This window comes from Centruroides sculpturatus, unplaced genomic scaffold (genome assembly GCF_000671375.1).
Source record: "Centruroides sculpturatus isolate CEXI.00-Female unplaced genomic scaffold, Cexi_2.0 scaffold844, whole genome shotgun sequence".
Classification (NCBI taxonomy): Eukaryota; Metazoa; Arthropoda; class Arachnida; order Scorpiones; family Buthidae; genus Centruroides; species Centruroides sculpturatus.
Genome location: NW_019385027.1, coordinates 317,518 through 330,971, shown reverse-complemented (window position 1 = coordinate 330,971; position 13,454 = coordinate 317,518). Strand labels below are relative to the sequence as shown.

General features: G+C 29.5%; 2 protein-coding genes and 1 pseudogene across 3 annotated transcripts in view; 2 read left to right on the top strand and 1 right to left on the bottom strand.

Annotated features, from left to right (window-relative positions):
* The first annotated feature begins 2 nt into the window (after positions 1-2).
* On the top strand, positions 3-627 carry LOC111633624 (annotated as a pseudogene).
* A 9,319-nt stretch (positions 628-9,946) lies between these two features.
* LOC111633625 (pyruvate dehydrogenase [acetyl-transferring]-phosphatase 1, mitochondrial-like) lies at positions 9,947-12,023 on the bottom strand. 2 transcript variants are annotated; one of them, XM_023378231.1, is made up of 4 exons: positions 11,981-12,023; positions 11,808-11,880; positions 11,594-11,695; positions 9,947-11,477 (listed from the first exon to the last, which is right to left on the bottom strand). In XM_023378231.1, the coding sequence occupies exons 3-4, from the start codon at positions 11,687-11,689 to the stop codon at positions 10,185-10,187; spliced, it is 1,389 nt and encodes a 462-aa protein (XP_023233999.1). In that variant the 5' UTR covers positions 11,690-11,695; positions 11,808-11,880; positions 11,981-12,023; the 3' UTR covers positions 9,947-10,184. The 2 variants fall into 2 exon arrangements, with proteins under 2 accessions (XP_023233999.1, XP_023233998.1); XM_023378230.1 differs by having other exon boundaries at positions 11,594-11,880; positions 11,981-12,002.
* A 1,298-nt stretch (positions 12,024-13,321) lies between these two features.
* Positions 13,322-13,454, top strand: part of LOC111633627 (gamma-aminobutyric acid receptor-associated protein-like 2) — an 18,357-nt gene continuing 18,224 nt past the window's right edge. Inside the window, exon 1 of the mRNA XM_023378234.1 lies at positions 13,322-13,365. The gene's annotated coding sequence lies outside the window, so the exon portion shown is untranslated. The remainder of the gene's footprint in view (positions 13,366-13,454) is intronic.

Sequence of the window (13,454 nt, the reverse complement as noted above, 5' to 3'; positions counted from 1 at the left end):
CCATTAAACGACCTGATTTTCTGAAACATGTCAAAAATTTTTATAATAACTGCTTGGAATATCTTGAAGAATGGACAGTTCAATTCGAAGATATTAAAAATTTTCATTGGGTGACATTAAAAAAGGAGATTTTATGGGAATATGTGGAAAAATCTTTTGAATATATTAGTAACCATTTTCCGAAAAATAATATTTGCGAAAATGATCTTTTTGATGAGGTGTCATTGGTAAAAAGATATGTTACAGATGAAAAAATTAAATGTTGGTTGTCTGCAAATGTGGAAACAAACAAAAAATGGACGGAGTTATTCCTTCATTTTAAATAGAATAATATTCCTTATCAAAATATTTTGAAAATTGTAGAATTCGCGCTCTCCCTTCCAGGAACAAATGCAGCAACAGAACGCGTTTTTTCTAGTATCAATAAAAATGGACAACTGAATAAACGCAGTTGAACATTAAAACTTTAAAATCTATATTAAGTGTAAAATATAATTTGACCAATTCATGTGAAATATTTCACGACATTTTAATAAATGATCCGAATCTATTGAAAAGTATTCACTGGGATCAAAAATATGACCGTGAAAGAAAATCATAATTTTTTTAAATAAAAAATTTAATTTGATTAAAAATCATGATGTTCAAATTATTATTTTTTACAAATATTTTTATAGTTACCAATAATTAATAATAAATACATTTTTGTACAAGTATATGAATGTATACAATAAAATATATATAACTAAATTGTAATTCTCATTTCATCCCATTTGTCCCGCTTTGTCTCAATGAAAATGTGGTCACTTTATTATATTATCGCCAATGCATCTGGAGAGATTTTGCAATCGACGTTAAAATACATATTTAACATATTTATAATTACAGTTCAGACTACTTTAACTAAGTAGTCTGTCTACCATATCCATTCTATAAGTAAGTAAACCCTAAAACGTTGGAGAAATTCCATCAAGTTGGTTTGGAAAAGTTCTATGAAACGTATTTGGACAAGAATAATTATCCTGCGTTTTACAAACATGATCAGTTGATGGTTTCGCTATTTGGAAACACTTATGCGTGTGAACAGCTTTTTAGTGGTATGAAGTACATCAAATTACAAATGAGATCACGAATTACTGATGTTTATTTGAAAAACTGTTTGCTTGTAGCGACAATATCAGTAGAGATCAATTTTGATGCACTTAGTTCTCTAAAACAAAGTCAGATGTCTCACTTTTAAATATTTATAAATTGCCTAATAAATACGTTTGATTCTCGGTTATGTTTTATTTTCTTAAAAAAAAAAAATAAATATACCTATTTTTTGTCTTTTTTCACATTAAACCAGGCAAGTATTTGACCACGATCTCACCTACTGGGAAGCGACGATGTGGTTGAAGTTGATGCACGCTTGGTTGTTTACTTTAATTTTTAAAAAAATTAGGTGCGTGGCCCGGAAGGAAATATTATTCCTGAAATTTGGCCCGCCTTCTGAAAAGGTTGGCCACCCCTGATTTAGAATATTTGAGATGGAGCATTAGTGAAAGCCTCTTCTATGACATCATTTACAGTGTTATATTCAATCTCAAAATCTGATTGATTGATTTTGATGGAACTTTGTCACTTTCTATTTATTGCAATGAAGAATTTAACAATATAATAAAAATTGGGTTCATAACTTTATAACCAAGATCAGGGCCTATCAGAGGGGGGACAGGATGGGTGGTTGCCATGGTCCTTGCAGTACAGTGGAACCTTGCTTAACGAGCATAATTTGTTCCAGAATCTTACTCGTTAAGCAAAACAATTTGTAACAAACTTATTATTGTGCAGATATAAAAAGTAATGGTGTAATAAATCTATTAATTAATTAAGGAGGTTTTACGCATGGTTATGTAGGTTGATTTATTCCAAAAAAATTTTTAATATAACTTGCCAAATATGTGCTGTCTCTTCTATCTAAAGTATTTTATATTAAGAATCTAAATTATTTCTTATAGTGAGTAAAGAATGAATATTTAAAACATTTACCAACATCTAATGTTTTTTTTACTTTTATAATTATAAAAATGATTTTAAATTTAGGAGTCGTTCTCGATCCTATTACCGTTCTCGTTCACGATCTCCTAGACATCGTAGATGGTAAGTAAATTTATTTATTTATTAAAATGCATTAAAATAATACTTGAAAAATTGTGGCATGGGTCATAAAAAAATTATTCTAATGTTGTCAGATTAGATCATTTCATGATCTGAAATAATTTTAAATTTTGACTCTTCATGTTTAAATTTTTAAAAATGAGAAATAAGATGATTTCTTCAAAGCAAAGATCGGGTAATTAGTTCCTCTGTAATTTGTGATCAAAAANCAAAGACATTCTTATTCCACACACTAATTTCACTCTGTAAATGCATTTTTATGCATTTACAGAGCCATTTTATCGTGAAAATATCGAACAAATTTTTTTATTGAAGCGTTTATATTTAACTTAGGCACTGGCCTTTCTCTTTTAATAATGTTTTCTTTTCATTATATGATCTCGAGCCAAAACTTTTTAAAAATAAATTTTCAATATCGCAATTACATTCTGAATCGCTAGCCACGATATAAGGGCTAAAATTAAAAATAAAATTATAAAAACTTATTTGGTGAAATAAAATGTGTGGTGGATATACATACCTGGTACAAAACATTCTTCAATTGTATGAATATACTTTTAAAGAAAATTATAATTAAGTATAGCTTTGTAAAGAAACGTACATAAAAATAACAAAATATTCTTTACTGTTTAAATCTTAACCACTTAGTCAAATAGCTCCCTACGAGTGGAATCAGAGACGGTCCTGCTACATGTGCGGTGCGTGCATGCACGCGGGCTACCAAATCCCCAGGGTGCCGATACCGGTTAATGTCAAATGCCTCTATTGTCGCATCACTAGTATATCTCAAAGGACGCGACAGAGTTGTTGTAAATTTTAAACGTTTCTCACCATAGCTGTAAAAATCTAAATTTGTTTTCTATTTTGTTTTAGGACCAGGTGTTGTCCACGGAAATTTCCAAAATTTACAACTTTTCGGTCACTCTCATTGAACTGAAAAAATTTCTGTTTATATTACGTCTAATATTACGAAGAAATCAGTCCCCTCGAATATTTGTTGTCTTGGGAAAGAAGTGGAAAGACAAATTATGACAACGGATATGTAAATCGTAAATTTAAGGAAAATAAATTCTAGAGCTTTTTCTGTACCTCGTGCATCTCTCTCATTCATTAAATTTAGTTGTAAATGACGCTGTCGAAGTAACGGTTAATTTTTTAATATTATACAAGAATTGTACACTTTTTTCTACATTCCCTTAAAAATGGGATATACGAAATCGTAATACCAGCCAAATACGTAGCGGGCAGGTGGCTAACAGCCCAGAACCGGTCCTGGATAGAATCATTGGAAGCGTTATACGTGTGTTGCTTCTACTAGCTAAACCGGGTGAGGTTGGTGCTCTGTAAAGCGCATGCGCGAATGAGTACTGTATAATCTGGCTGTATGGAAGCTGACAATACAGCGCTTTCATTCCACCACTAATATTCGAATGTACAATAGCAATTTTATTGTATTTTTTCATGTGTAGTATAGAAATTTGTAATAAGATACATAATGCGGTTATAATAAAATATTAATTTTAATTATATGAAAATAATCGCACAATATGTATTTATTTTTAGAAAATACAAGAAAAACGGCGCTTCCACCGCTTCCAATGNATTGCCTAAAAATGTTATTTTATTGTTTTCCTTTTAATATATTTAGTGTTATAACCATGTTTGTGTATGAAATGAATTTTTAATTGGATATTGTATGTATTTTATTATTGTTGTTATTATTGATGGAGAATTTGAGATGTGTTTTTGTTTCTTCTTCTGTTTAGACCTTTCAAAATTGCACCAAAGAAACATAGATTTAAGGAAAGTACAGCACTACAACAAATTGCCTCCTTTTGCTGATTGGTTTGTGTTCGCAAATAATCGTATTATATACGAATCAATGAAATGCCGCGATAATTTAAATCAGAGTAAATTTTGAGGTTTTTTAGGCTTCGAGCAGACCGCGTTATATCGAATCAGCGTTAAGTGGGGTATTACTGTATTTAATAAATTTCAAGTCACCTTTAGACATAAAATATTAATTTTAATTATATGAAAATAATCGCACAATATGTATTTATTTTTAGAAAATACAAGAAAAACGGCGCTTCCACCGCTTCCAATGACGGCACGCCACTGGAAATCTGTAGAAAAATATTTTGGGTTCTTCGTTTTGAGAATCACTATTTTCCAGTTCCACATGAATTCCGTGTTCTGCCAGTTCTCAAAGGTCGTCGTTGGTAAGGCTCTCACCAGAAACCTGCAGTAACTCTTCAATATCTTGTTGGTCTACATCTCCCAGTCCTGCTGTATCGTTAGGTTGAGTTTGGTCAACCTAACGATACAGCGATAGCTCTTCTCGTTGAGAATTCTTGGATACCTTCAGCCATAACTTCTTCCACATTTTGTTCGTGTATTTATCAGTTATTAATTCTTCTAGCAAAGCCGATATTGCCTACGGCATCCATAATGTTATACTGTATTTTTTTCCAAAATTGCACCAAACAAACATATAATTAAAGAAAGTACATTTTTTGCCACCTTTTGCTGATTGGTTTGTGTTCGCAAATAATCGTATTATATACGAATCAATGAAATGCCGCGATAATTTAAATCAGAGTAAATTTTGAGGTTTTTTAGGCTTCGAGCAGACCGCGTTATATCGAATCAGCGTTAAGTGGGGTATTACTGTATTTAATAAATTTCAAGTCACCTTTAGACATAAAATATTAATTTTCTGAAATTCAAATCTTTAAATTTGTCATTTGAATGACAAATTTATTATTATTATTTTTTATTTATTTATTTTCTACGTTACTTAATTTTTCTTCAAATTTTTATTCTTTCGTTTGTTTACAAAAATTAAATTATATATGTGGGGGCCGAGGGGGGGAGAAATAAAAAAAACTATTCGACGAACGATAATAGGCGATATATATCGTCATCGTCTCCCTTGCCGTTTGGATAGCCGAGCGGTAACAATCAACGACATGTGGAAGCAGTTGAGTCAGAGATAAATGCTTCGTTTACAAACAACACAACCGTTTATTAAACACGAAAGAAGCTTACAAAATTGTCCACGATCTTGGAAGTTCTGCGGCGGTTGCGGCCTCTGGGTCTTCCTCTCCTTTCCAAGATAGTCCCATTTTGAAGGAGTGTCCCTTGTTGGCGAATGAACCATTCCATCACGTCTCGACGACTCCGGACGATGCGGTCGACTTCCGTTGATGGAAAGATGTCGATCCGAGATCGTGAGATGGAGACGAAGATGGGTGCGAGACACACACTCAACAACGGATCCGTCACTTGGAACTTTCGGGAGAAGAAGCCGTCGCGTNCTTATCAAAATTATAATTATTCAGTCATTATTGAAATCTTAGTTCTGAAATTAAGGATGCAATTAATTGGAAACTAAGCAATCTCAAAACTAATTGAAGACTAAGCAAAATGTGGATTAAAATAAATTCTAATTCATTCTTACCAGAGTTAGTACTACTATGACAGTTTTTCATAAGTAACAGTTAATTCCAATAAACAAGTTATTAATGATAAATAATATTCTCTCTCTCAGAATTCTTCAAATTTGAAATTTTCTTTTGCTTAACAGAAGTTTTACTGTTACTAAAATTATTCCTATGCAATAGTAATCTAAGTTAAACAAATAAACGAATATTTTATTTCCTAAATTGCTCTGTAAATAGAATTAATTATAATTTCTAATTATAATGAACTGATAAGTTATCATGTTACAAAACAGAATCTAATAGAAAAAATTGCAAAATTGTTGCGACGAGTTTGTAAAATTAAGAGAAAAAGTTATCAAAACTGATAAAGTAATCTATCATTCATTATAACTTCATAAACCATGTGCTTATCATGATACATTCAGTCAGAAAAACTCACAGCATTGGATAATCCTGCAGAGATAAGGTCTGTCACCTCATTTAATAGATTAATGACACTGAAAATCTTGTTGAGGTCACTGATACTTCCATTTACATTATGTAAGAAAATATGAATTGTGAAAGCACAATGAATATGAAATCTGATGATTGTACAAATAAAATATTTGGCATTGTTGTGTCTATTTAATAATTGTTATTCTAATTCCTTTTCTAAATATGAACTGAATGTATATACTAATACATCTATTTACTTAGTTTAAAAATTTTTCTAAATTATTGTTTTCTTTAGTCTCCGGCCCCAATTAAAAATTATTTGTGTGTATTTATATGCGAAATTATACCTCGACTTACGCGATTACCGCTCGGTCCCACCTATCGCGTAAGTTCGGGGTATTACTGTATAAAATTAGAAATTATTCTCATAATTTTGTACTTTTATTTGTTGAATTCAATACTATTAATCATATTTCGCTGTTGACATATTTGTTTATGAACCAAATATTTTGAAATTAATTTTGTACGTTCTCCTTCCCTAAAATTCCTTTGTAAGAACAGTCAAGTGTTTTTCGTTATTCCTCCCCTCCAACTGGGATTGCCAAGAGGTGATTAGATGCTTTAAAATTAGATCCCGATGATATAAACATCAATGTTTTCTTTCTTTTTTTTAGTTGGAATTGTGCAACTGATTATCAAAATAGCCAGTATTATGATTGCCAACTCCCCGGGAGACTCCCGAAATTTTGCAAAACTTTCTAAATTCTCGGATCCCTAAATTGAGGCTTATTCTTCCTGTATTTACTCAACAAGACGATCACCTTTTGGCTTATTTATTAAATTAAAATAGACTAAAGAATAAGCGACGACGTTTTGATATTGCTGACATAAAAAACGTGAAATCTCTGGCAATTTTTTTTTACTTCTAGAATGGGAAACTCCCAGAATCAACTGTTCGGAAATTGGCAAGCTTAATACAAATATATAAAATTGGATGTTTCCATATGTTGGCCAAGAAAGAAAAGAAAAAACTGAAATTAATAAACTTTATTCATAAAATTTAAATCAAAACAACAACAAATTTTAAGTACACAAGCTAAACACTGTACAGAAATGGCCAGTAAAATTAAAACATTTTATTGTTCCATTGTAAATGAAGGATGACTAATCTAACTTCAAAAAAATTCATAAACATTTTCAATGCATGTAAAGCTTAATGTATCTGGATAATTCATCAGAATTTCCTCGTCATAACTACATTGTTTTTTTTAAATCAAGGTCAAACTATTATTTGAAGGCCAGACAAATACAAGAGTAACTATGAGGCATATTGACTTGTCCTCATTCTGAACAATACAATTTCGTTACCAACAACAAAAAAATAAAACGTCAATAATAATAATAGAATTCTGTATACTATATCTTAACATGTGAAAGGGCAATAAACATAAAATTTATCAAAATTGTCAGAACTTTTATAACACTATTTGATAAATTTATTCAGAATTTCTTAAGAAATTTTATCAATTTTAATATATTAGATTTGGAAAAACAATTAAAATGTATTGAATGTGTTTTTAAATCAATAATAGATTTAATACATAGCATATTCTTTAAACAAAATTTTTGTCACGTCATAAGATGGAAACGATTGATTGACTCATCTGATCAAAATTACATCCTCAGACTTCTCAAGCCTATAAAATCATATAATTATGTTATAATTTGAATCTGACAGATACTATAACACAAATTAATGTAGGAAGGTGAATGCCCACATGAGCTTCCTCATTTCTTTAAAATATATATATTATGTCACTTAAATTTGCATAGTTTANTTTACATTATGTAAGAAAATATGAATTGTGAAAGCACAATGAATATGAAATCTGATGATTGTACAAATAAAATATTTGGCATTGTTGTGTCTATTTAATAATTGTTATTCTAATTCCTTTTCTAAATATGAACTGAATGTATATACTAATACATCTATTTACTTAGTTTAAAAATTTTTCTAAATTAATAATTTAATATTTACATTCTATACATTACACTGTTCAATTTAAATTATGTTATAATTTGAATCTGACAGATATTATAACACAAATTAATGTAGGAAGGTGAATGCCCACATGAGCTTCCTCATTTCTTTAAAATATATATATTATGTCACTTAAATTTGCATAGTTTATTCCAAGTAATCATTAAAACAATAATGCGTTTATAGGTCTGCATTATTTCACTATATGAATTAAAAATCGCTCCTGTTAAGATTTTCTCCGGATTCACCTTTGCTCTAAGGAGAAGTTTTGGTATTTATAGTCTTTAATTAAAATTTGTATACAATACTGATTTGATATTTGTACACTGATTACTAAAAAAATTAAATTTTTAAATAGTGTATTATAAAATTGGCAATCATTTATAATAAAAATTTACTATAATGAATAATTACCTTATATAAGTATCAAGCTGTGATTAAAAAAAAAGTAAATTAATATATATAGTGAGGTATTTATTTTGATTCAATGTTTGAAGCATTATAATAATTAGAATTGAATATCTAATCTTGTCATGCATTTGTAATCAAATTAAATTAGAGAAATTAATAGTATTGATTTTATCCTAGCCTAAAGTGACCATTTGCATTAACTCTTTATTAATATTTTTCTTACTATGATTAAAATCCATAGTGAATATATATTAAAAGAATATTTAAAAGCCGTATTATCATTACTATTAAAGAATAAAGTAAATTAATAAGAATAAGATCTATAATGGAAGAACAGGAAAAGTAGTTAAAATATCTCAAATTTCTAAGATAAAGGTCACTTTATAATGGATGAGCTTACATTTGATTTTGATGCGTCACAAACATAGTTGGAAAACTTTGATTTTTTAATTCTAATAGTACTTCCGCCTTATCAAAATTATAATTATTCAGTCATTATTGAAATCTTAGTTCTGAAATTAAGGATGCAATTAATTGGAAACTAAGCAATCTCAAAACTAATTGAAGACTAAGCAAAATGTGGATTAAAATAAATTCTAATTCATTCTTACCAGAGTTAGTACTACTATGACAGTTTTTCATAAGTAACAGTTAATTCCAATAAACAAGTTATTAATGATAAATAATATTCTCTCTCTCAGAATTCTTCAAATTTGAAATTTTCTTTTGCTTAACAGAAGTTTTACTGTTACTAAAATTATTCCTATGCAATAGTAATCTAAGTTAAACAAATAAACGAATATTTTATTTCCTAAATTGCTCTGTAAATAGAATTAATTATAATTTCTAATTATAATGAACTGATAAGTTATCATGTTACAAAACAGAATCTAATAGAAAAAATTGCAAAATTGTTGCGACGAGTTTGTAAAATTAAGAGAAAAAGTTATCAAAACTGATAAAGTAATCTATCATTCATTATAACTTCATAAACCATGTGCTTATCATGATACATTCAGTCAGAAAAACTCACAGCATTGGATAATCCTGCAGAGATAAGGTCTGTCACCTCATTTAATAAATAGATTAATGACACTGAAAATCTTGTTGAGGTCACTGATACTTCCATTTACATTATGTAAGAAAATATGAATTGTGAAAGCACAATGAATATGAAATCTGATGATTGTACAAATAAAATATTTGGCATTGTTGTGTCTATTTAATAATTGTTATTCTAATTCCTTTTCTAAATATGAACTGAATGTATATACTAATACATCTATTTACTTAGTTTAAAAATTTTTCTAAATTAATAATTTAATATTTACATTCTATACATTACACTGTTCAATTTAAATTATGTTATAATTCAAAGAGAACATTTATATTATTGAAAATAATTTTTCAATATACTATATGTAAATTATTATAATACAATAATCTTCACAATAAATTCTTAAAATATAATAAGGAACAAGTCATATATGATTCCAACAAATTATCTGGCACAAAAATAATTTCATGTATTTACATACTTGTATGTATATATACTGTATAACAATATCAATTTTATTTCATTGTTACTGTTTTTCAGCTAAGTTTTCAATAAATAAATATATCTTTATTATAGATATAAAGAATTCACAACTTACAAGTTAATGGAAACATTCCGAGATTCGTATAATTTATTCGGGTGGAGAATGCCTTAAGAAGTCCGAATCAAAATATATCACTAAAATTGATATATCGTCTCGAAAGTTTCTAACTAAATCATCAGGTAATGTGAGCATACTCGAAAGTTTACTGTGTTCTATACCATATTCTGTTCTGCCGAGAGCATTACGAATTAGATGTGTTGCTGCATTTGAATCAATGGGTTTTTTTGAAAGACCAACTTGTCTCTGTAATAATATATTGTAAATATCTTTTAATACCATGTTTCTGCGAGGAAGTCGTAATAAATCTAAAGTTTGTTTCCCACTTGTATGCTGTCCAACAAATTTTATCACTTTATATGGTAACATCTGTTCCCATAATCCATCGGTAGCAATTACTAGAAATTTATCTCTAGGTGTTAATCTGTAATGAATTACTTCTGGTACTGCTGTTAGATAGGGCGGTGTATAGAAATTAGGAGGAATAACTCCAGGACCAAATACTGGAACTAAATACTTTTGTTGAAGTTTAACTTTCCATTTATAATTATAATCACCAAATGCTCTGAGAGGTGCCAACTGTCCCAAGAGGCGTTCATTTTTTATTACTACATTCAATTCTGTTTTTGGATGTTCTGAAAATACTCTTTTTAATTCATTAACATTATCAAAATTATGCTCTTGTGTTAATGGCTTACAAATCCATTTGTTATCATCACTTAGCATACCAAGAACAGCTTTACAATCTCCACATGTTGCAAGATGTAAATGTGTACCATCAATATGAACAACACATGCACAAGCACCCATCACAGAACTTGATATTGCATTCAAATTATGTTTCTCAACAGCTTCCAATATTTCCCTAGACATATCTTCATCCAATTTTGAAAATGCACGTACCATCGCCCGATGCATAAAAAATTCCGACGACGACAATTTCTCCATTAATAACTCTTTTGCAAACAATTGCAAACTAGCTTTATGTACATCATTTGTAAAATTATTATTTTCATCACCAAGAGGAAATCTTTCTATTAATTCCACATTACCGGATGATTCTACATAGTCGTTAAGTAATTTTGAGGGTAACATAGACAGGGCAATATAATCGAGAAGTCTTTTACTGATATTTTCAGCACAGTCTTGTCCTCCGTGACCATCAAAAACACCAAAAAGCATCCCAGTTGTAAGTCTACAATGTCCTGCTGCTAGTCTATCTTCAATTGGATTATTAGAAGGTAACTGATTTGCTTCAAAACACTTCACAGATCCTGGTGCAACGTCATAATATATTTCGTTAGCACTCAAAACATAACTCACCTATACAAAAACAATACATATCAATATACTGTATCAGTTACTATATTTAAATGTTAAACATTTTAATTTAAGTCAAGAAATATAGCTGTAAATTATAATTTAAAATTAATAATTACCTCTTGAGGACTTAACTTTGGCAAGCCGTAAGAATTGCTTAAACTTCTGATGAATGGTCGAAGGTGAAGAAAGCGAGTAGCCATGACCTTGGACATAACTAACTACGAAAGTAGTCATTGAAATGCAATAATTTTAACTGTGACCATATTCCAATCTTAAAATCACACGAGTTAATGATTATATGAAACATAAATGGCATGATAAACAACTTACACTAATTATCTAATCTTGACTTCTTTCGACACGACTTCGTATATAGCGACATTTTCAAGGACTAGGACGACCTCTGTCGAAATCAATCTTTTTTAATTCACAATATCTTTATTTATAAATATATGTTATACGTCTTCATTAAACGAAAGTTAAAATTTGAAAAATTTCATTACTTTTTAATAAATTCAATAGATTTGTCGTGTAAAATTATTTCTATTAAATTAAATAGGAGTAAAACATTATAATGCACACTAGTGGAATCCTGTCGTCTGCTTGATGAAATCCTCATATCGAACCTAATACGAAACACTTTTGATTAATAATGATTTATTTATTTTGTTGATTAATTGGCCAAAGCTATAGTATTTTAAAAACTTATTTTTAAATATTTATAGATATTTTAAGATATTGTAATATATCTTATTTTAATTTTTGAAAAAAGCGGGTTTTTTTTTTTAACTCTTTCCGCCCAGTGGGCACTAAGATGGCCTCTTTTGGCAAGCCAATTATGGGTTCGGCCAGGCCCACAATCGGGCGGCCGGGTGGTGAGGGACGGGGCCTTACATATCCAGACAGACTAGCCCCGAAAGATTCCTGGGGATTACTTGACCCGTCCAGATTCGATTCCGGGTTTCCCAGAGCGATAGGCTGCCACCTTGACCGCTCGGCTATTCGGACAAAAGAAAGCGTATTTAGCGATCATAGTGTGCGTAAAAATTATCCCGCGTAATTTTTTTTTTCGCTAGTTCGAAATATAACGCTTTACAATTAAATTACTTAACAAGAGCAACAAATATTTTAAAAACTATTTAAAATTTTTCTAAGAATGTGATATAAAAATTTGCTTTAATGTTTTATAATAAATACGATTAAATTAAATTATAAATGCGTTTATGAATGTATTTTCATTTTAATTTGATAAGTTTAAATATGCTCGACAAATAATATACTTTTTATGAACTCAATATGAGTAGTTAGAGCCAAACCATTATAAAAATCAATTAGATTTATGAATCTTAATAGATTGAAAATATATTGCAGGCATTACGTTAAGACTATATGTATTTGTTTTTAGTTCCTGTTGAGGATAGTCTTTTATAAAATCTTAAAAGTTTTTAAACATATTTCAAAGGAATATAAGCACTTGTAATATTATGGATGATTATTCGGAAGAATTCGGAGAATTCAGAAAAGTAGACATTTCAAGAAATTCAATAAGAGAGATAAAATTTCTAATATTAATACATTTTAACTAATAGGTTTGTTAGATCGTTACTTCAGATTGGATAATAAGATGTCACGTGGTTATTATGAAACGTGTTCTACGCGTTTCTTTATGCAGCGCTCGAGAAGCGCTTTACAGCGAACACACTGAAACTGGTTTCTAATTGGCCAACACTCCTCGTGACGTCATTTCGCTACACTCTCGTTTCATAAAGAAACGCGGGGATTCTTAAAAAATTTTGTTGTAGAAGCGACACGTAGCGGTTATTTTTTAAATTTGACGTTAAATTTTAAATTATTCCATTTTCTAAAATATTTTAAAATGCAACATAAGGTGAGCTGAAATCTATTTTTTTAATAGCTAATATTTTCTCAAATTAGGTAGCCTATACTTTCCTTCGGAATACAAAAATAAAAAAAACT

What these genes read in the sequence shown, in the direction of transcription:
- LOC111633625 (XM_023378231.1), bottom strand. Translation starts at nt 11,689, where the DNA reads ATGTCCAAGGTCATGGCTACTCGCTTTCTTCACCTTCGACCATTCATC. An exon ending in CAAAGTTAAGTCCTCAAGAG is followed by an intron (nt 11,478 to 11,593) that starts GTAATTATTAAT and finishes GTTTTTGTATAG; the next exon opens with GTGAGTTATGTTTTGAGTGC.